Below are 23,051 nucleotides of genomic sequence, written 5' to 3' on the forward strand. Positions count from 1 at the left end.
TCTGGGGTTGCGGCACTCATCTAGCTTTATTGGCCGAGGGAGCCAGCGTACAAATTCCAGGTCATGTGGCCAGCATGACAAAGCCACTTCTGGTGAACCAGAACAGCACACAAAAACACCGTTTACCTTCCCACTTGTAGCAGTACCTATTTATCTACTTGCACTCTGACGTGCTTTCAAACTGCTAGGTTGGCAGGAGCTGGGAGAGAGCAACGGGAGCTCACCCCGTTGCGGGGATTCGAACCGCCAACCTTCTGAATGACAAGCCCTAGGCTCAGTGGTTTAACCCACAGTGCCACCCGCTTTCCTTTACAGTACTAGGTGTTTATTTTGGGGTTTTCCCCCCGTGAGCCTTTTGTCTGTGGGCACACAGTACCCTACATGCAGATGAATCCCTGTAGCACTTAAAATAAATCTGTTTGCCTTAATCCCCTGGAAATCTTGGAAATGGAAGATCTGTCCCAGGCAACTTGTCTAAGTGGAGAGATGGAGTATGATGTGGATATGACACACATCCGGGTCTCCCATTCAGACAGTTGTGCTGTCTCGTGTCATGCTCAAGAGAGAAGGGCAAATGGGATTCTCTTAAATCCTGCAGGGATCCCTCTCTCCATGCACAAGACTGTGCATCCACAGGAAAGAATGATCCCTTAACTAAAAATATTGCTTTGTTTCAGGAGTGGGGAATTTACGGTCCTCCAAATACTGCTATAATTCCTATCATCCCTGACTATTGGACATCCTGTCTAAGGATGAGAGTCCAGCAACATCTGCAGAGCCACAGATTCCTCAACCCTGCTCTATTTTATGAAACATTCTTGAGAAAATAAATTATTTTCAGTCTGAAAATATTGCCTATTTTGTTTCTCTTTAGTAATACATTAGTACACAATATTTGGATTAAGTCAGTTTTCTCCTTATAAACTGGAATATAATGGGTAATCTAATGTTTTTCTTATCTTTTTATATTTAGCTTTCCCAGCTTGGACAGAAATAGGAAAAGATTATCTGGCCTTTTGACAAAATGTGAAGAAAAGATCATGGCAACATGTAACAGCTTAACCTGTGCATAGTATTTAAACCTCAACTGATCCCTTAAACTGATAATTTTTATTAAAGGATATTCTGTACTTCTATATATATAAGACATACTACATGCAGAATGATATCAAATAAACCACAACACTTGGATTCTGCCTGCTGTGATATTTCTTCAATTTGTTTATATGTTGTTAGATTCAAGTGATAATTTATCGGTAGGCTATTCCATCTGGAATGTAATTTGTACTAATATTTCTCATTTAATTTGTTGGAATAAATTAAGCTCAGATCCCTCCTAAGGAACATGTTCCATTTTAGCTCAGCTGTGTAATTTTATCTAGCTGTGAAGGCATTCAGTTGTGTGTGCATAGATTATTAATCATTCATCTTTCTTGTACAAGGTGGCTTTTCAGTTCTTCTCTTACCTTCGAAAGCCTTTGATATGGGAAACACTTCATTTTGCATGGGGTTAGTCGGGGCGGGGGGAGACTTTTGTACCAGCCTAATGAGTCTTGATTGTGAACATTTACCATATATTCCTATAATAACCTATGAGTTATTGCCGATGCCCCACACACATACAGTAGTTCCCCAGGTGCAATGGGACTGCCATTTCTTCTCCTACACCTATCTGCCCCCCAAATCTGCTCCAAACAATCCTCCAGCACTCTGAAGCTGATTTTGAATGTGTGCAGGGGCTGGAGGGAACAGTAGAGGAAGTTCATTTGCACGCACAGAAGTCCATTGTGCCATTGGAGTGTTAGTTGCAGGCCCAGTCTCAGTGTTGCCCCACTTCCCCGGTCAGTGTCTATATGTAATATATGGTTAATAACTCAGACAGACAATGATCTGGATTAAAAATGACCACAACTTTATTGATTACAGATGTAGGTGAAATTTATCCAAGGGCATGGTTTTAACACATTTAAGGGCTCTGCAGCCTTGAAAATGGCAGGCTGGAGAGGGGGGGGGGGCAAATAGCAACCTGCCACTAAAAATTCTTGGGACAAGAAGTAACTGCTCTTTGCCCCCCCCCACCAGCCATTTTGGTGATGAGTGGAAAATAAACTGGGATTTTAATCCAAGCCCCAGATTCAGGAGAATTCTAATCCCAAATTACCAAGATCATTTCCAGACCAGTACACCACAACTTGCAGCATCTCTAATTGCAATGTACACATCTCTTACTCCAATATAAACTTGAATGAAAATCCATTCAGACACTCTTTCTAAAATTGGGGAGTAAAGTATGATCAAACATATATCAAGCATTTTACCAAGGCTATAAAATAACCCTTATAGTGTGTATATGCCCCTGCCATTTTCTTCAAATCTTTCACTGCCCTCTCCCCCCAAATGCTCCTACCATCACAGGCAATGATAATCCAGATTTCAAACAAAGGTACATCCAGATTTCATAGGCCACTCATCAACCTGGGGAAATTAGGTATCACAATTTGCATTTTGAAAATGAAGCTGTTATTTCCAAGATTTTCTGTACCAGCATCAAGAAAGCTATCAGAGCCAGCATAAAATCACCAACAAGATTACATTTATAAAAGAAATTAAAATACATCACAAGTCAATTAAATTACTACAACATAGCTGAATCTGTCCAGCAATAATAAAAACCAGCACATTTGCAAAGTTAAGCAGAGTCCAGCATGGTTTCAAACTGGATGGGGGACTCTGTGTTGAGATTTCTGCATTGCAGAGTGTTGGACTAGATGACCCTATGGATCCCTTCCAACTCTACAATTCTATGATTCTGTGAATCCTTCAGGGAAAGCCTGGGTGAACAGGTGGGTTTTATGCCGGTAAATAAATGCCTATACAGTAATTGCCTGCCTTGTGTTAATTGGAAGTGCATATCAAAAGGCAGATACTGTCACACTACAGGTTCTGGTCTTAGTGGGCATAAAATAAACCTCAGAAGTATAGAGCCCAAAAGTGTGTCTCCCAAGGATCAAATTAACCAGGTAGGGCTATCCTATATAATAAAGTCCCTGTGTCTCTGCATCCAGATTCCGTGTGTCCCATTTTCCGCGCTACTGAGCATGTGTCCCAAGGACACAGGGATTGGACACAGAGACTGGACGCACACAGAGCCGGGGGGGGGCGGAATGCGGTTCTCTCTCCCTCAACGGCTTCCCCTCCAAACTGCCATTCCGCGCCTCGCCTCCCGATTAATGGCGCGAGGGGAAGAGGGGAAGGGACCATGAGGGATTGAGACACGAGCGTGCGTTCCCCGCCGCCGCCGCGTTCATGTCCCCGCCGCCGTTCCCCACCCCCACCCCATCGCCGCACCCCAACCCCTCCCCCCACCCAGCGTGTGGCGGGCTCAGCTCTGGGTGGGTTGGGAAAGGCGAGGAGAAGGAGGCTGCTTTTTCCCCTTTTTTTCTCTCCTACGCTCCCCCCAGACAACCAGCAGCAAGCGGGCGTCACGCACACGCGCTCGCTCTCCCCCCCACCCCTCTGCCTACCATTTCCCTCGCGGTGCAGGGTCAGAGGCAGACAGAAGCGGGGACAGCACATGGGGAGGAAGAGCAGCCCGGGGGGGGGGAGGAGATGTTTGACAGGGAGCAGGGAAGGAGGGGCGGGTGGCAGCCGCCCGCCCCTCTTTCCCTGCTCCGTGAAGCATCTCCTCTGCTACCCCGTGCCTCCGCTGCGTTCAGCGAGAAGCCGGTGGCAGTGGAGGGATGCTGCTCATTCTTCCCCGCTAACCCTTCGCAAAAGCAGGCTCGAGCCCAGGGGGAGGGCAGGAAGGAAAGAGGGCCCTGGCCGCCCCTACCTTCCCCCCTCCCCTGCCTAGGCATGGACCACAGCAGCGGAGGAGGAGGAGGCGGAGCAGCGACAGCAGCGCCGGTGGCAGCCCAGGAGAGTCCTGGCACGTGTGGGTGGAGAAAAGAAGGGAGGGGGAGAGGGGGGAATGGGCGGGGGGAATTGCATGTTCCAGCACCCATTAATTTAACGGGCTTCGAGATACTAGTACAATATAAGCTTGAAGGTAACCTGGTTCCAAGTTATTCAGAAGTAGGTTAGATGGACTGGTGCCATAATTTTGAGACAATCTTGCTTTAAGATAAGCATGTAGTCCAGGGATGGTGAACCTCAGGCCCTAGGGTCAAATGTGGTTTTCCAGGGCGCTCTACCCAGCCTTTGGAACTTTCCAAGGCCACGCCTCTCGCCAGCGACACTCTGCAACCTCCTGGGTTTCTTTTGCATGGCTAGAACGGATCCTCGAACCATCGTATCAATACCTTTTGCTTCTCTAGAAAGAGGGCGAGAATGGGAAAGGTAGAAACCTCTGACTACTGTATGGCTAGAATGTAGCTCATTGTAGAAGGGTAAGAATTGTCTCTTTTGCCACCCACTTTTGCCTCTGCAAATTTTTGCCCAATGCTGGCATGCAGGCCCCTGAAGGCTGCCCATAAGGGAATGCAGCTCTTGGGCTGGAAAAGCAATCCTCACCCCAATCAAGTTGATTCCCCTGCATGTCAGTCTATTTGTATCCTTTTGCCAAGGGGGGATTTCCCATGTATGAAATCGCACAATGCACTGAGCTATCTAAAGCTGTTTTAGCATTTGAGCAGGCCTACCTCAAGCACTGGGAATATTCTTCACTAATGTTCTCTGGCTGCTGCATGCAAAAAGATTTGGTATATTGAAGAGGAAGAAGCAAAATGCTGGCTGGTGAGGAAGGTCGCTCAAGGCATTAGATTATCTTTGCCCCTTCCAGACTTGGATTATGTTAGTCTAAATACAAATTGAGGCTGGGGGCAAGGGCAAGTTCTTTTGGAATGGCTGCTTCACTTTCGCCTAAGCACCTTGTTTTGCTTGCCCTGCAAGACAGATCTGGGTCGCAGAGACAGTTGTGAACGTCAAGACCTCGAAACTTCTAATGCCTCCAGCATTTATGGTGCTACTAATTACTCTAGAGTCATGTAGAGCAACTGTCAGAATGTGCCATTGCATCATCCATCCCCTCAGATAGGCAGTTATAGCATACCATAGTTGCAATAGGTGCTTCATTCACTGACTTGTAGGTGTGCTGCTACAGACAGTAGGTAGTGCTGATGGACAGCTCCCGCCTGTTGCAGAGTAACAGGTCTCGTTTTGAAGTCTTAGAAGACTGGAAGGCTGTCTAGGTAAGAAGACAGTTCGTTCCTGTTGTGTTTTCCTGAGTAGTCATACAAGGCATATTTGACTTTGCTCAAAAGAAAGGGGGGTTCTAGAAAATCTGGACCATGATTTTCCAGGTTATGAATTCAATGGAATATATATATATATATATATATATATATATATATATATATATTCAGAAATCAAGATCTAAATGCTCCGATTTGTTACTCAGTTTCATTTTCCCCTATGTATGGGGCTATGGGAGAATAAGGACAGAAATAAGTTTGAGGGGAAGCTTAGGGTGTGACATTTTGATCACAAAGGAAACTTTTTGTGCCAAGGTCCCTGAGGTGTGCCTTATATGCCTTTCAAACAAATTGCACTGAAGTGATTTATGGGATCAGAAACAGTTAATAACGGGAGATAATTTGATTCTGTGTAGAGAAGGACTCTCTGGTGAAAGTTATAAGGACGTAACATACACACCTCGCCTTTTAAATTCCCATGACCTTTGTCTAAATTGATTAAGAACCTCTAGCACAGAGACGTCTCCTTTGCAATGTTGCTTGCTAGAGGCCCATAGGAAGCAACCTTACCCAGGTGTGGATTGTTGGCTTACTCCATGAGGAAACTGCCTTGTGAGAACATTTCCAAGTGGCTTCCAGACTGCAGCCATTTTGTGAAAAGGACCCCCAAAATGTCCAAAACTAATACAGAGCTTCCCCAAAAGATAGGAGTACATAGAAGTTGATCCTTTTTTTTTTATCAAAACAGGCATGGTTTAGCTGTGGCCTTCTAGATGCTATTGAACTGCACCTCCCATCATCCATGATCAAGTGCCAAAACACAAAATTATTTAGAATTCAAGGAAGCCTTTGCCTCAAGAAAGAGTTGAATTCATTTCATCCAGTTTATGAAAACTTCACACTCTGTTTTTGTTTTTTTAGGCTTAGAAATAGAATTATAATTACAGATATTTCAGAAGCATGGAATAATATATTTATCACATTTCCAGCTGCTTTGCAGATTTCATCAAGTGTTTTGGGAAATATTTAGGCTGACTTTGAACAGAATTAGTAGGCTTTGTACAAATAGCTGAGATGCAGGCGAACATTCACCTAAGCATACTTTACACTAAGGATTTTATCATTAGAGAGTTTCATTCAAAAATAAAAGGATGACCTTTTGGGGGTACAGTTCTGAATAATCAACTTAAGATAGGTGTTTTTCTCATGTCCTAAAAGTGGCATATTGTTCACATCAATTTTGCCTGACATGACTGAACTAGATGAAATTATCCTATTTTTTCATTTACCTGTCATGCATTGCTTGCATTCTGCTTAGGTCAAATCCCATTCAGATTTGTAGAATACCAGTTTGTATGGTGCAAAGCCAACCACTGAATTCACACACACACACACACATTTGGTTTCCCCCCAAAAGTTCACCAATTTGGGTTTGATCCCAAAAAATGCTCAACAACTTTGTGGGTGTCAGGAATTTTACTATTTGAAATATGGCAACCCTAATTTTATCTGAGGTTGTTCTGAAACCTCCTCATTTAATTCTGTCCATGATATTATGCTGGTCTTGCAAGTACCTAGAGGGAAGGCTTTCTGGAAATCCCAGCCATATCACTCTGAAGTCCTTGATGAAGAGTTTGATACATGTGTTGCAAATAAATAACTGGAATTGCCACACTTAGTTAACAAAGATTAAATAAGGAGCACTTTCCCCATCTGATGGTGGGTAGGTGGAAGAGAAGAAAAATCTCACCTAGACGTCCTTCACTTGTTAACCTCTATCCCTTAAATAGTGGATAGAGGATCAGTACAACATACATATGCAATGAAATAAATTTTAAAAAACACAATTTTTTCTTGATTCAGGTAGGTAGCTGTGTTGGTCTGACGCAGACTAAATAAAAACAAAAAAACAAAAATTGTCCAATAGCACCTAGAGACCAACTAAGTTTGTTCTTGGTATAAGCTTTCGTGTGCGTGCACACTTCTTCAGATACACTGAAACAGAAGTCACCAGACCCTTATATATAGTGGGAGGGTGGGATGGGGTTTTTCTCAGAAGGATAGTAGGAGATGGGTAATTGACTCAATGGGTATGGTAAACCTGTAAGACAATTAGTCCTAAAGGAAAAAGCAGGTGATAGTATGCAGGTGACCAAAAATAGCTTTAGCATATGTAATGAGACAAGAATCCAATATCTCTATTCCGACAAGTTCTCTCTGTAGTTTTCAATTTAGTAATATGTTGTAATTCAGCAACTTCTCTTTCAAGTCTATTTCTGAAATTCTTTTGAAATAAGAGAGCTGCTTTGAGATCCTGTACCGAATGTCCTGGGAGATTGAAGTGTTCTCCTACTGGCTTCTCTGTCTTGTGATTCCTGATGTCAGATTTATGTCCATTTATCCTTTGGGGTAGGGTTTGGCCTGTTTGTCCAATATAGAGAGCTGAAGGGCACTGTTGGCATTTGATGGCATACACAATGTTAGAAGATGAGCAATTGAATAGGCCTGAGATGGTATGTTTGATGTTGTTGGGTCCAGTGATGGTGTTGTCTGAGTGTATGTGGCAGCGAAGTTGGCATCAATCTCTGGGAGGATGACCTTTCATTGCCCACAGACAACCACCCAATCTTAAACAACTCCTCACCCACAATAATACAGCAAACAGACTTAACATGGACACTGGTACCAGAGCCTGCAATAAACCCAGATGCCAACTTTGCTGCCACATACACCATTTTTTTCTTATTTTTCATATGATTTTTTTGAACAGAGAGAGGGAGAACAAATCTGCCTTTCATTTAGTCAGTTAATGCATGGAGGTTTTTTGAAAAGCTTTCCTTCCTTTAGAGTGGATATTTCCGTAGTTATAAAACTAAGATGTTCTTCCAAAAGCTGCAGTAATTCTAGAATAGCCATATGATGTGAAATGAAATGTGGTATTTACAGATTTGGTGCCCTCAACCTCTTTTCTATTCCTCTAGGTGTCATTTGTAATTTGTTCAGCCTGTCTCATGGCATAGTCTCCTTATGCGGTCATCTCCATGTGGTCAGCATGTGGCTTTCAGGTGCCTGCACTCACCAGTGGCCTAGCCAGCCTTTTTGCCAAATCTGCCAGTTTTTACAACCCATTCATCTATACTGGCATGACTTCTAAATTCCGTAAGGACATAGTAACTTTCTTTTGTGGCCTCAAAAGAGACAAGGAGTCAGCCATGCAAATGCCTATGTTGGTGCTTGATAAAAGGCACGAGCCAGCAGTCTGTCCAAACTGACAGCAGTATTTGGTGTCCAAAGTTCCTGAGGATAAAATGCCAGGCGTAGAAATTAATTGAGTGTCCAGAGACACCATCCTTTGGCTTCAGAAGGACCTACATTTGTTCTCTTGTTTCTAATAAACTTATTGTTCTAGTCGCTAAAACAATTCCAAGGTATAAAAGACAGTCTGACTCTGACCTTGGGCTGAAGAAATAAATACCCTGGCAATTAAATTCCCCAGCAACAGTTTTTGTCCTTAATTTATTAATAAATTTTGTATTATTATTTTTTTAAAAAGTATAATTTTACTATGCCTTAAAATTCATTGGTGGAAACTGTCTTTCTAAGAAGGAGACAGGCTTTTTTCCTAGAAGCTTTTTGTAAAGTGCATGTTACACTTACTAATAATGAAATATATTCGTCCAGTTAAAATTATAGATAGATGCTTCCTGTTTATGATGTTATATATAGCATTTATTTTGTTTTCCATTTCCTGCCTAGGCCAATTCCTTTTCTTTTATTTGCAAAACCCTGCACCATTCATGACTACCATTTTCAAATACAATACAGTGGTACCTTGGGTTAAGAACTTAATTCGTTTCAGAGGTCTGTTCTTAACCTGAAATGGTTCTTAACCTGAGGCGTGCTTTTGCTAATGGGGCCCCCTGCTGTTGCTGCTGCTGCTGCGCCACTGGCGTGCGATTTCCATTCTTATCCTGGGGCAAAGTTCTTAACCTGGAGCAACCACTTCCTGGGTAGCAGAGTTTGTAACCCGCAGCATCTGTAACCCAAGGTACCACTGTACAGTCAAACCTTGGTTGTCAAATGTAATCAGTTCCGGAAGCCCATTCAGCTTCTGAAACATTCAACAACCGAGGCGCGGCTTCTGATTAGTTGCAAGAGCTTCCTGCACTCAAGCAGAAGCTAATTTGGACGTTCAGCTTCTGAAAAACATTCGAAAACCGAAGCATTTACTTCTGGGTTATCGGCATTCAGGAGCCTTTCGGGAAGCGAGGTTTGACTGTATCTCACAAACACTCAGGACAGTCTAACACCTTGAACATCCATTAGAGTGCAAAGAAACACTTTGAAACTTCAAGCAGATATACTGTACTGTTTACCCATTCTGTTTACAGGGGATTCTCATTTACTGTAGTTAAAAAATCAACCGAGTCTTAATATTCATCTTATCTTTCTACATTAGCATTAATTTTCACATTTACAGTCCATCTTACTAGAGTTGCCAGTGCCTTACCATCACAGTTTTGAAAGTGTCAGATGGAGGCCAGTGAGGAATTACCAGATGGTCGGTGACAACTCCAAGCCTTCCATGGACTCTCTCATCCTGGGCTTTGTGTCACTTTGGCAATGACACAGAGAAGTTGGACACAGAGGATTAATATGGTAAGATTTGGGACCTTTGGGTTTTGTTTTGGGCTCAGCTTGAAATACTGGTGAAGCAGACTCACAAAACATAGCAGCTGAGGAAAGGTCAGGTGTAGAATAAGGGTGTAGCTAACACAACAGAAAGTTGAATGGAAAGAATATACAGCCAATAGGAAGGGTGATAAATCAGCAGCAGAGCATCTGCTGTGCATGAAGAAAGTCCCAGGTTCAGACCTCAGCATTAGGGAAGACCCCTGCATGAAACTCTGGAGGCTACTACAGTCAGTGTAGACAAGACAGAGCTGGATGGACCAATGGTCTGACTTAGTAAAGGCACCTTCCTATGAGAAAGGTAAGGGACTAAGAATGGCAACCAGAATGACCACTATGGGGTGCAGAAGATACAGAAGAAAGGAGACAGAGAGAGAAATAGCTGGTGGCAACCAACCCAGGGGGGGAAGTTAAGGGGTAGATGGGTTGAATAGTTGCTAAAGATATCAAAAATAGCATGGGCTCCTTGGGCTTCTTGAGCGAAAAGTTGCTGGGAAGCTTGGTAATCAGCGTTTCAGTGGGGTAAAAAGAAGTAATAGCTGAAATGGACTGATGGCCAAGAAGAACCTTATTTGTCCATAGTGTAGTAACAGGCTATTTAACAACAACAAAAGTCCAAGAACAGTGTACCCATTATAGCTTTATTTTTAGCAGATGTCTTGAGGTGACGCTGAGCAACGAAGCAACAGTGAGTTCCATATTACAGTTCCTGCTGAGAGCTTTTCCGGAACATTGGCTACCCTGAGCACTTAGATTATCTTTTTTTTTAATACAGACACATGGAAGCATCTTTCTAAAAGGTTCAAATTTGGCATCTGAAATACATAGTTTAATCTACGCCTCTCCCCACCCCCTAATACCTGGCTCTGTAGCCTTGCGATCAGATACATTCCTTTTGAACTCCAAAACAACATTTCTGGGACAATGAATAGAGAAGCCTTTGGTTTACAAAAATATTTTTGCAACAATCAGGTGCCTGAATGCGCTTCCTGTAGGCCTGGCGCTCATGAAGGCGAATTATGATGCTATGAACTATCACTGACCTCAAGTTTTCTGGGATCTATTGAATCATGCCAGCACTGAAGCAATAGGACTCTTTGTCGTTAAGAGTTACCTAACATTTGCCATGGGAACATTTGGGGAGACTGGACTCCTTCTCTTTGGCAGCAAGCACCAGGACCAGTTGCAAAAAGCACCCAGGAACACAACTACAAAACAATGGTCTCTGGGGTGGGACTGTGCTGTTCCATGAAGCTCTTTCTTCCAAGGTTTTCTCCAGCTGCATTTCTGTTTGGATTCCTCCGAGGATGTATGGACAGAGCTGGTAGTATGTTTTTGCATTTGCACTAAAAATGAAAACACCCATGTTATTTGCCAACACACTGTGGCTTCTTTAGCAATCTTTAGTTTTTGTGCTTAAAATGGATTTCATAAGCAGTCCTGGCCCGATACGGAGCCCAAATCTACCCATTCCTCAGGGGGGATTACTTTGTATTATTTTAGAATTTTATGATGTTTTAATGGTGTTATTGTATACCACCATGATGCTTTTTATGAGCTTGCCTATTCTTATAAATAAAATATATTGTGCTGCAGAAGTCCTACCACCATTTCTCCCTATGAATAGACGTTAATTACTGTATTGGTCTTAATATAAGCCTCACTTTCCCCCCAAATTCTGACTGTGAAAAGTTAAAGTGCGGCTTAAATTCGCGACCTTACAAAAATTGGCTTTTATGATATCGCTGCTGAAACAGACATATGGTAAAACGAAACGGGGGTGAGTGCCTGTGGAATTTTAAGGGAGCGGCTTATATTCAGGTAGTCTTTTCTTCTTTTTCCCCCTTGAATTTTAAAGGTGCAGCTTATATTCGGGTGCAGCTTATATTCGGGCCAATACCGTACTTTCATTTTAGTTCTGTGTTTAAATAGGTATTCAGCTTGTTCTGCTTATGTTCCTTTGACATAAATCATTTTAGGAGGTATATACCCATCAAGCTGATTCATTGCAGCATGGGATGTTTTTTTAAAAGAAAGTCTCTTCCCCCCCCCACCACCAACTGTTATTTTTTTATATGTAAAAATAAATCTGTTCAAAAGCACAAGCCTTGCCATAACCAACAGAATTAAAATCCATGCTTCCATCTGAAGTCTGTAACTAAACAATTCTACAGTGCTACCCTGATGAGCCAAAAATGACCACACAACTTGAATATTTCCTTTGTTTCTTTATTCCGAAAAGTTCTGTGTTGTCTACTCTAATTTGCTTTAAATTTCCAGGAGAAATGTACATGGGCATAAATGATGCCTTTCAAATATCCTAGATGAATGCTTCGTTTTGGTGCAACTTGATTGCCAATCTCCAGAATCATTAAGAAAATAACAACAGACTACTGTATTATAAAAGCAATTTACTCTCTCAAGAGTTTTGCATTCTTAAGAGAGGTATAATATTCAATTGGATCAATTTGTCTTACCTACAGAACGAAAACAAAAGATCTGCCAAGCCTAATTATTTGTATGAATTTACAGCACTCGCCTTTGGATTTTCCTCCTCTGAATAAGACTGCTGTGGCTTACAGCCTTCTAATCACAATGTACACCTAACGTTTTCCATATCTACAGTAAGTCAATACATCGGTGACATTTTTAAAAAGAAAAAAGAAAAGAAAAAGCATTTCTTTTTTAAAAAAAATCACGACAATGTACTTTTATTCAAACAGAACATAACAACTTCTAAAATATGCATCCTAGGTTCACATCTATGTATTTGAGAGCTTAAGTTTTAATAAACGGCAATGGCCTTTTTGCCAGTTGCCATGATAGGTAATGGGAAGCTGTGCTGTTGCCAAGCTGCTCTGGAGGCAATAAAGGCAAGAATGAGTTATTTGGGGAGCGTGTCAGGGGCAGACTTTTGATCTTCTGGATTCAAGGCCCCCTCATTTGCCCAGAACATGGAGAAAACTACACCAGTCTGTAACCAACAGGAGGGCAAGGAAAAAGCCTGACAAGAAAAGGAAGGAGTGGGGGAAAGCCTTCTCACCTTCCACTGGTTTGAGTCACCAGTCTTGCCATTGTTTGTTTCAGCTGCCAGGCTTCAGGCTTCAGTTCTATCTCCGAGTCTTCAGAAATGAAATCTCTGCGATCGGATGCTGGTGGAGTGAATGCATGCAAATACGGTCTCAGCCCCTGCATTCATTTCATTTCACTTTTAATTCGTATACTGCCTTTCTATACACCAGGGGTGGCCAACTTCCAAGAGACTGCGATCTACTCACAGAGTTAAAAACTGACAGTGATCTACCCCCTTTTTGGGGATTCAGGTCAAAGTTGTGGAGCTTCTTTAGGGAGTAGGAAAGCGATGCTGAGCTTTTTTTTTAGGAAGGAAAACCCTGTTTTGGGTGGTTCAGGATAAAGTTATTGAGCTTTTTTTAGGGAGGAAAGCCCGGTTTTTTAGGGGTGCAGGGCTTCTTGGGGGGGGGGAGCCGGTGATCTACCAGTGATCTACCACAGACATCCAGTGATCTACTGGTAGATCATGATCTACCTGTTGGACATGCCTGCTATACACAAAGCCGTTTACAAGCTGTAGCAGCAACAAAATACACAACAAGGATCACACGTCCTCTGACAATCTGACCCAATACAAGTAAGTCACAATAAAACATATTACTTTAAAAGAAGCAACTTATATGAAATAAGGTCATCTTTGATAATCCACTTTGAATATATTGCACAATAAAATTAACTCTCAAAATATCAGAAAATAATAATTTAAAATAATTTACTCTCAACAATTGCAATAAATCATTACTAAACTAAAATCACCAAAAAGCAGAAAGATCATAATACGTAAAACACCACAGTACATATAAAGACCATGCCATGAGGTTGAACTGAGCAGCAAAGTCAGGAAGCTTATATGATTCATTCTATTGTGTGTATAATTGTGTATAGCGATTAGGAATGGGGAGGTCTCTTGGTTTTGGCTTCTCTCTGTTTCCCCTTTTTCCAGTATTGAGTTGAGTTCACATCTACACATCAGTTTGTGATTTCTTTTAAAATGATCCAGTTATGGTTATAGCAGCAGTAATAATAATAATTGATAGCCTTGTTCACCATGAGTTTGTGTGATCCTTTACATTTTGTGGAAGTGAATTTCATAGTTTAGCTCAGGGCCGGATTTAGGTTTGATGAGGCCCCAAGCTACTGAAGGTAATGGGGCCCTTTATATGTCTAGCTGTCCTTTGTCAACAACAAATTGTCAGTTTTTTGTGTTGAATATATGCTATATGGTAATTTATGGACCTAATAAACGAATAACTCTACTTACGAATGTTTCTACTTACAAACGGAGCTCCGTCCGCCATCTTGGATGCGGTTTAGATAGGATTTTTTTGACCTACGAATTTTTTCTCCCAATGCATTCCTATGGTATTCGACTTACAAATTTTTTCGACTTACGAATGTGCGTTCAGAACGCATTTAATTAGTAAGTCGAGGTACCATTGTATATAGAAATGAGCAAACCAGTGATATTTTAGGGAGCAGGCTAGCAGGCTAGCATTACTTACACCATAGGAGCCTACACAACACAAAACACTGTTGCTGTATGTAGGTTTTATTTTATTTGTTTTTTATCTTATATTTTGGAAATGTACATCTGGGTTTTTTTCCTTGAAATATTTTTTGGGGCCCCAAGAGAGTGGGACCCTAAGCTAAAGTTTGTTTAGCTTATACATAAATCCGGCACTGGTTTGGCTATGCACTGGTGTGCAGAACGCTCACGTGTACCACTGTACCCCTTCTCCTTTACAACTGCTGACAGTGTGTCAAGCCACTTCCTCTTCTCTTTCCAAAACAGTGGCAAACAGTTCATGTGGATTGAGGAGGAACAATGTGATGCTGGCAAACGGGAAAGGGAAGAGAGGGAAACGGCATGGCGTGGCACCCATTTACCACCTTCCCCCATCCCTCAGTCTTCCAGGACAGCCCCTACAATCTTCACATTTGAGCTGTAGCCTTGATAGCCCAAAGATTGGGCCCCAGGTCTAGATGCACTGGGCCAAAGCAGGAGACCTGGGAACCCTTCCAAGGAGGGAGGATAAAGTGAGTGGATTGTAGAGGTTCTGCATGTGAGAATAAGGTCAGAGGACAACAGGGAATTTTGCAGTGAACAATCTCTCTTTAACAGGGCCGTCTTAAGCATATCTGGTGCTGTGGTGCAAAGCTCCCTCTGGCGCTCTACCCCCCCCCCCAATTTCCCAGAGTTTTTTAGGGAGGACGGTGCTGCCGGCAGGACTGGAGGAGGGCTCCTCTGGCAGGGAAGAGGTGGAGGCTGACATGGCGCCTCCCGGCTCATCTGGCTGCTTCATGCCGCGGTGGCCATGGCAGATAGAGGCTCCGGGCACGGCGCTGCTTTGGCGCGGCATGACGGAGGCAAGCGAGGATGGCGAGCTGCTGCCGGGAGGCGCTGCGTCCAGCCTCCGCCTCTTCCCTGGTGCCCTCCAGAACTTGGCGCCCTGGCGCCCCGCACCACTAGCCTCTATGGGTAAGATCAGGGCCGTCTTGAGCAGATTGCGCGCCCTGGTGCTGAGGGGCGGAGATCGCTCCGCCGCCCGCCCCGCCCTTGCAGGGCGCAATTTGTTTCCGCGCGGCTTTGCCGCGCGGCGCCCTCCTTGCCAGGCCGGCGCCCAGCTTACCAGCCCCCCGCCATGGTGCACTGCGCCACCGGGGGGCTATGTAGAGCCGGCCCTGGGTAAGATGCCCCTGCTCTTTCAAATAAATTTTCAATGCAAACATCTTAGCTTTTATCTCCTCACTCTAGATTCTACCAGCAGATTCTGTTCAGGTCTGTTAGTCTGTAAGCTGCAGGGACAGCCTGCCTTGGATTTAAATGTGTTTTAGAAATCATAATAATTAGATGGCATTTTCCTGGACTGCTTTTCACTGGTGGTCTGAACTGTATTTATTAGAATGATTTGTGGGAAGATGCTAATAGCTTTTTAAAACAAAAATAAAAGTTAAATGTATTCTTAGTAGAAGAAGGTAGCAGCATATTAGGCTGGCCAGAGATATGTTTATGTTGACTCGCTGGATATTTTGGTAAGCAACAGTGCTTTTCTTGGCAAGCCATAAGAGCACACAGCAGCATAGGGTATTATTTAACAGTACAGCAGGCCATCTTATCAGCTTGGTAGAGGCATCAAGCCCTGAAGCCTGCAAAAGATGATCTGGAGAGTTTAGAACAACAACAACAACAACAACAACAGAGCCCAGAAGCTGGTGGACAAACTTTAGGATATTTTCTAAGGAGCTGTGAATTATATAATTGGGGCAGGAGAGTCGCCTCTTGTGAGTTTTAAATAAAAAAAGATGATAGTGTACTTAAGCTACTCAGTACTAAGGACCTGAGTATAACTGAGATATTACATAGAAAACGGAGTTAAACCATTGGGCAATCTAACTCAGTATACTGACCGGCAGTGGTTCTCTAAGATATTAGCCAATGTACTCTCCCAGCTGTACCTGGGAGATTCCAGGGACCTTCAGCAGACATTGCAGATGCTCTGTCACTGAGCTATTTGTTTTGAAGGTGGCATATACCCTGGTGCATCTGGTTATTGTTGAACTCCAGCCAGCCAGCCTAGCAAATGGTATGGGAATGTGGGAGTTTTAATCATCAACATCTGGAGGCTCACAGTCCCTGATCAACACCCTCCTACCCATTCTAGTTCTGCCTTTGTTTCCAACCCCTTTATTACTCTGCTTCCTACCCTCAATTTTATCTCTAAGGGCAATGTCTTAATACGAAGGCCCTTCATTTCCCTTCCATTTTAAAGCACACATCCACAGCTGCAGCCCACAAATTAGGATTTTCCTACTCCACAGAAAATTAGATATATGGGAAGAAGATCTGATACAAAACTTCCTGTTGCCCAACATGGTCCTTTGCGGCTTTAGTTCTTTTCTTACTACTGCCATTTTCTTTGGATATATGTTAGGTGAAGGGCCTTAGCTCAGTATCAGAGCACATGCTTGACTCAAAAGGTCTGAGCTTCAATCCCAAGCCTCTTCAGGTGGCAGAGAAACCTGCATGAAAGCCTGGAGAGCTGCTACTCTGGAGAGCTCATTGGCCTTTAATATGCTGGTATGGGAGGCAAGAGCACCGACAATGACCAGCCATCGCCACACAACACCATGTTGCACTTTCCTGGGTCTACATCTAGTCAAGTCAAACTTTGTGCCATGTAGAGTCAGGTGCAAGCTGCCGCCACAGCCTTACAGTAGATAAAACTGGGAGTGAAGGACCACTGACTACAGCAGTTTCCTATATATAGCCAAAAAGGGTAGGGGGGGTCTCCTCAAGAAATGAACTGATTGCCTGCTAGGTACTTTCTAGAATTGTCCCCATTCTAATAGAATCTGTTAAGCCTTTAAGCCTGTAATCTTCCAAATGGCATAAGAATGTTTCCTGTAAGCTTGCCAAAATAGCTATCCATAAGTAAAATGGGACCATACTATCTCCTCCCTGCCCATCACTTTTAGCCCTTGTTATTGGTGACGCTTGATAGGAATTCTCTGGAGCTGTTTTCTTTGCTTATTGAATAAAACGCTTTGTCCACCTACCCAAAGAAAGTTAGTCTAATATTGAAGAGGAATGCTAAAATATTGCTAGCAATAATTTAATCCAGCAGAATAACTACATCCACAAAGCCACTTTTCTGCAGGCAGAAGAAGACTTCCCTTTATATCGTGATGAATTAATCATTTGCACAAGGGTGCTGGGAAGTTTGTGGCCCTCCAGATATTGCTGAAGTCCAGGTAGCCAGCCTGGCAACTGATCAGGGACTGTGGGAATTGTAATCCAAAAATAGCTGGAGACCCACAGGTTCCCTATCCCTGATTGACACTTTCCTACCCATTCTAGTTTTATGTATGTTTCCAAGCCCTTTATTGCTCTGCTTTCCATCCTCAATTTTATCTCAATAACTTAAAGGCCCTTTGTTTCCCTTCCATTTTAAAACCCCCTTAAGCAAAGTATCTGGAGTGTAGATGAAGAAAGGACACATTCCCGTCATACATTTCAAGCACATGTGTATCAGTTAAACAGTCATGGCATCCCCACCAAAATCATCTGAACTTTAGTTTACCCCTCACAGAGCTACAGACATTTGGGAAAGGGAATTGATGGCAAGGGGGAATCAGGTGTCCAAGGCAAGAGCTCATGTCAAGGGTCTGTATTGTAGAACACCTGCTAAGACCCACATCCCAGCAGCGGCGCCATTGGAAGTTCTTGGCCAATTGCTGCTTGATATTCACTATATCTTCATCTGCTTCTCCTAAACAAGTGGGGAGTGACCGGAGCAAAGAGAAGGAGCAGCTTCTGTTCACCTTGCACTCTCCCGCTGTGTGAAATGGATCCAAAGAGAAAGGCAAGCAAATGGACAACAGTGAAAAAGCGGTGGGCCCCCTGAAGGCACCTTTCCCAGCCCCGGCCCCAGCCCCCCCAAATAAAAACCCTGAAGCTTTGACCTCAAAGAAAAGGTCGATTCTGCTCAGCCAGTAAAATTAGAGCCTTTTCGAAAAGCTTAAAGTCTTTGGGGTTCCAGCCAGTATACTAAGAAAATTTTCGTTTTAATCACATACCATTTCAATGAACTAATAGTGCAGTGTTTGCATATGAATAACAAATGATGAAACAGGAGCATCAGACGGCTAGGGAAACTTTAGATGGAACTTTTCACCTTAAAAATCTTTACAGAGATCCAACTGATTAGAAGCAAAGAATCTTAGGATTTCAGCACTTTGGCTGTAAAAGAGAAACAAAAAATATTGTCATAGGAAACATATAAAAGCATATCAAGCAGCCAAAACATGTGTTGTTGCTGCACTCCACTTGTTTCCCAAACACTCACAGTCATTTTGTTCACCTCCCAAGGAATATCTTGTTGGAACAGACCAGAACAGTCTATGTCGAGATCCACAGTGGTCAATGAACTGCTTATTGGAAGACTATACGCAAGTTAGAATGGTGACAGCCAGTCTCTGGTTGCCTTGATCATCTAATCAATGTTGTGTTTCTGTAGACAGTCAGTTTCTTATGTTATTTTGTATTTAGATAGCAACCCATAAACCATTGGATCTGGGGTAAAATCATACGAGTTTCACTGTACTTTGCCAGTTTACTAAGTGAACACTCCTCGTCACTGAGACTGCCTCAAGAGACACATAGGATCAAGGAGTACCCCAAGCTGCATACCTGTTCTCTCAGGTGGAGTGATGCCCCATCTAAGAACAGGCTGACATCTCAATTCCAAGACCTGAGCACTGTTGACCCACAAGACCATCATCATATCAGGATTTAGCTTCAGTTTATCGGATGTCACCCAACCCATCACTGCTCCAAGACATTGGTTCAGCACCTGAACAGCCTCTCTTAATTCACATGAAGAGCTAGATCTGGGTGCCATCCCAATAGCTCCATATAGATGTTAAGCAGCATAAATGTATTACTTCTGAGCAGTAGTTCCCTAGAGCGGCCCTGCAAGTTAGAGTGGAATCACGGCAATACAATGGCTCCAACCCCCACTGAGTGGCGAAGAAGGGAGCCATCGTTTTATGGCACAATTCAAAAAGGTCTTCAGGCCAGGGCTTTCTGAGAAAGACAAAATGGCAGCTGATTTGATTCTCGTCGCCAACAAAATAATCTTGCTCCCTGCCAGAAATGCAACCAAAACAAAATAGACAATTTTAAGCTGGCTGCAAATGAATCCTTGCCAATTCGGTGCAACTCTATGCAGACCATGAAACCAGCCACTTTAATATATATATTTAATTGTCTTCATTCACATGTGTATGTCCTAGTTTAAAGATGTGAGAACTGGGGGAATTAAAGTGATTTATTTGGCATGGGATGGGAAGCTACACCCATCGCCATATGGGTCTCATTCTTGAACTTTAAGCACAACAGCCTATTTACCATGTGAGTATGAATCATAGCGCATTCTCGTTGAGATGAAAACCAGATTGATTCTTTTTACTCCATCACCAAGGCCCTAGATATGTGACAACTGGCACAGCATGGTGTGGTGCTTTGCAAATTGTGTCTAATTTGAGTAATAAGGTACGTCCACACTTGGATGCAGCAAGATCTAAGCGACCTACTATAAACATTTAAGTACTGCTTCTTTCCAGACCACAGAGCGCTGCAGAGGCCAACATAATGGCAAACCTTCACATTGACCTGTCACTTTGGGTCTGCCATGCTTGTTCTTTCCTGGTAGCTCTTGGGGGAAAATGTCCAAAGAAACCCTATCTCCACTTGGTACGCTTCCATGAAAAATTCCTGGGTTTTTATATCAAGTGCTGCATGACAAGCACAATATGAACTAAGATTTTTCGTTACTTAGCTTTAGATGTATCTAAAACAATTGAAAAAGGAATGTTTTGTTGATGCAGCTACACCTAAGACCCATTAAAGAAGAACTTGACAGAAAGAGAATGAAGACACATCTGCTTGTCAGTCTTAAAGAGTAAAGCAGGGAATGATGATGGTGGTGGTGGTGATAAAAAAGATAATAATATTTATTTATACCCCACCCTTCCCGGTTCAGGAACCCGGGCTCAGGGCAGCTAACAACAAATTTAAAACAATTGTAATACAGTCATACCTCGGTTTAAGTACGCTTCGGTTTGAGTATTTTCAGTTTAAGTATTCCGCGGACCTGTCTGGAACGGATTAATCCACTTTCCATTACTTTCAATGGGAAAGTTCGTGTCAGGTTAAGTACAGACTTCCGGAACCAATTGTGTTTGTAAACCGAGGTACCACTGTACAACATAAAAGCAGCATAAAATACAGTATACTGTATACCAGGAGAGGTGGTCCTGTAAATATGAATTAATCCAAATAAATGTGTGGCATACAGCTGCTCTGCACAATATAGGCACCAGAAACAACCCAAGAAAAAGACATAAGGTCCTTGTGCCTCAATCTAGAAATTTGTGCAGGAAATGAGACCTTCAGGCTCCACAGACAGGTCCCCCAAGCCACACTGATTTCAACAGAGAAAGTAGCTCCAAAAGGAGTAGCCCATATATGGCAGTGTTTCACAGTGGTTAGGTATCAGCATAGGACCAGGGCAAACCAAGTTCAAATCTCTCCCCCCCCCCCCCAGTCTTGAAAGTCACTGAGTAATCTTGGGCTAATTATTGTCTATCAGCCTAGCCTTCCTCATAGGGTTGTTGTGAAAATAACATTCAGGGGCCAAGGAGAGAAAACTTATTCATGTTGTTTTGAACTCCTTAGAGGAAAAGAGAAGATTAAAAAAATGCAATAAAAACATTAAAGCATGCAAATATTGCACATGTTAACTTAAGGGATCTTGACCTGGGCATTTGATTTTTAACAGAATTCTTAGTTTGCCCTAGAGTGGGTGTCCCTGACCCTTCTGAGTCCCGGGTAACATTCGGAAATCTAAAAAATAGTCGTGGGCACCACAAAAGAACCCATTTCACAGAAGAAAAAGCGGTGATGCTCAGTTCTCCAATCCAAAACAGGAAGAACACTGATATCTTCCCTCAGCAAATTAAACATGGACAAAAAAAACAGGCAATACTCCTACCTCACCACCAAAAAGCTGAAACCCACCAACCAAACAGCCAACAGAACCATTTTGAATTTTTTTATCTTAAATATATAAATTGAGGAGGGCAGGAGGTTTGGCTAGGTGGCAAGGGGTTCCAAGGACACCATGTTGGAAGATCCTATCATTAGAGGATGTGGGAATTAAAAAAAAAAACATTAGATGAAAATGCAAATTCCCCATGCTAGCAGCAATCAATAATAAGAGAAAGGAGGGAGATGAAGTTGACTCTTTCAAAGGTTGGCCATGGGTCTGTGCAATATTTTGATTAATAACATGGGTACAGGGGACAAAAAGTGAGCTCATTAAATCTTCAGTTGGCAAAAAAATAATAATCTGACTGCAAACACTTGAGAACAGTTAATGGCCAATATCCACATGAGGTGGCCAGCTGGATATGTTTGTTGTTGTTGTTTAGTCGTTTAGTCGTGTCCGACTCTTCGTGACCCCATGGACCATAGCACGCCAGGCACTCCTGTCTTGCACTGCCTCCCGCAGTTTGGTCAAACTCATGTTCGTAGCTTCGAGAACACTGTCCACCCATCTTGTCCTCTGACGTCCCCTTCTCCTAGTGCCCTCCATCTTTCCCAACATCAGGGTCTTTTCCAAGGATTCTTCTCTTCTCATGAGGTGGCCAAAGTATTGGAGCCTCAGCTTCACGATCTGTCCTTCCAGGGAGCACTCAGGGCTGATTTCCTTAAGAATGGATAGGTTTGATCTTCTAGCAGTCCATGGGACTCTCAAGAGTCTCCTCCAGCACCATAATTCAAAAGCATCAATTCTTTGGCGATCAGCCTTCTTTATGGTCCAGCTCTCACTTCCATACATCACTACTGGGAAAACCATAGCTTTAACTATACGGACCTTTGTCGGCAAGGTGATGTCTCTGCTTTTTAAGATGCTGTCTAGGTTTGTCATTGCTTTTCTCCCAAGAAGCAGGCGTCTTTTAATTTCGTGACTGCTGTCACCATCTGCAGTAATCAAGGAGCCCAAGAAAGTAAAATCTCTCACTGCCTCCATTTCTTCCCCTTCTATTTGCCAGGAGGTGATGGGACCAGTGGCCATGATCTTGGTTTTTTTGATGTTGAGCTTCAGACCATATTTTGCGCTCTCCTCTTTCACCCTCATTAAAAGGTTCTTTAATTCCTCCTCGCTTTCTGCCATCAAGGTTGTGTCATCTGCATATCTGAGGTTGTTGATATTTCTTCCGGCAATCTTAATTCCGGCTTGGGATTCATCTAGTCCAGCCTTTCGCATGATGAATTCTGCATATAAGTTAAATAAGCAGGGAGACAATATACAACCTTGTCGTACTCCTTTCCCAATTTTGAACCACTCAGTTGTTCCATATCCAGTTCTAACTGTAGCTTCTTGTCCCACATAGAGATTTCTCAGGAGACAGATGAGGTGATCAGGCACTCCCATTTCTTTAAGAACTTGCCATAGTTTGCTGTGGTCGACACAGTCAAAGGCTTTTGCATAGTCAATGAAGCAGAAGTAGATGTTTTTCTGGAACTCT

At 42.9% G+C, this 23,051-nt stretch overlaps 1 protein-coding gene across 2 annotated transcripts in view; it reads left to right on the plus strand.

Moving 5' to 3' along the window:
- The window catches only part of SCFD1 (sec1 family domain containing 1), a 38,437-nt gene extending 37,246 nt beyond the window's left edge, over window positions 1-1,191 (plus strand). For both annotated transcript variants that reach the window (XM_088671388.1, XM_035110166.3), the window contains exon 25: window positions 974-1,191. In XM_088671388.1, coding sequence (XP_088527514.1) covers window positions 974-997 — 24 coding nt within the window. In that variant the 3' untranslated portion in view covers window positions 998-1,191. The remainder of the gene's footprint in view (window positions 1-973) is intronic.
- The last annotated feature ends 21,860 nt before the right edge of the window (window positions 1,192-23,051 follow it).

The sequence above is a fragment of the Zootoca vivipara genome, chromosome 1, assembly GCF_965207765.1.
Source record: "Zootoca vivipara chromosome 1, rZooViv2.hap1.1, whole genome shotgun sequence".
Classification (NCBI taxonomy): Eukaryota; Metazoa; Chordata; class Lepidosauria; order Squamata; family Lacertidae; genus Zootoca; species Zootoca vivipara.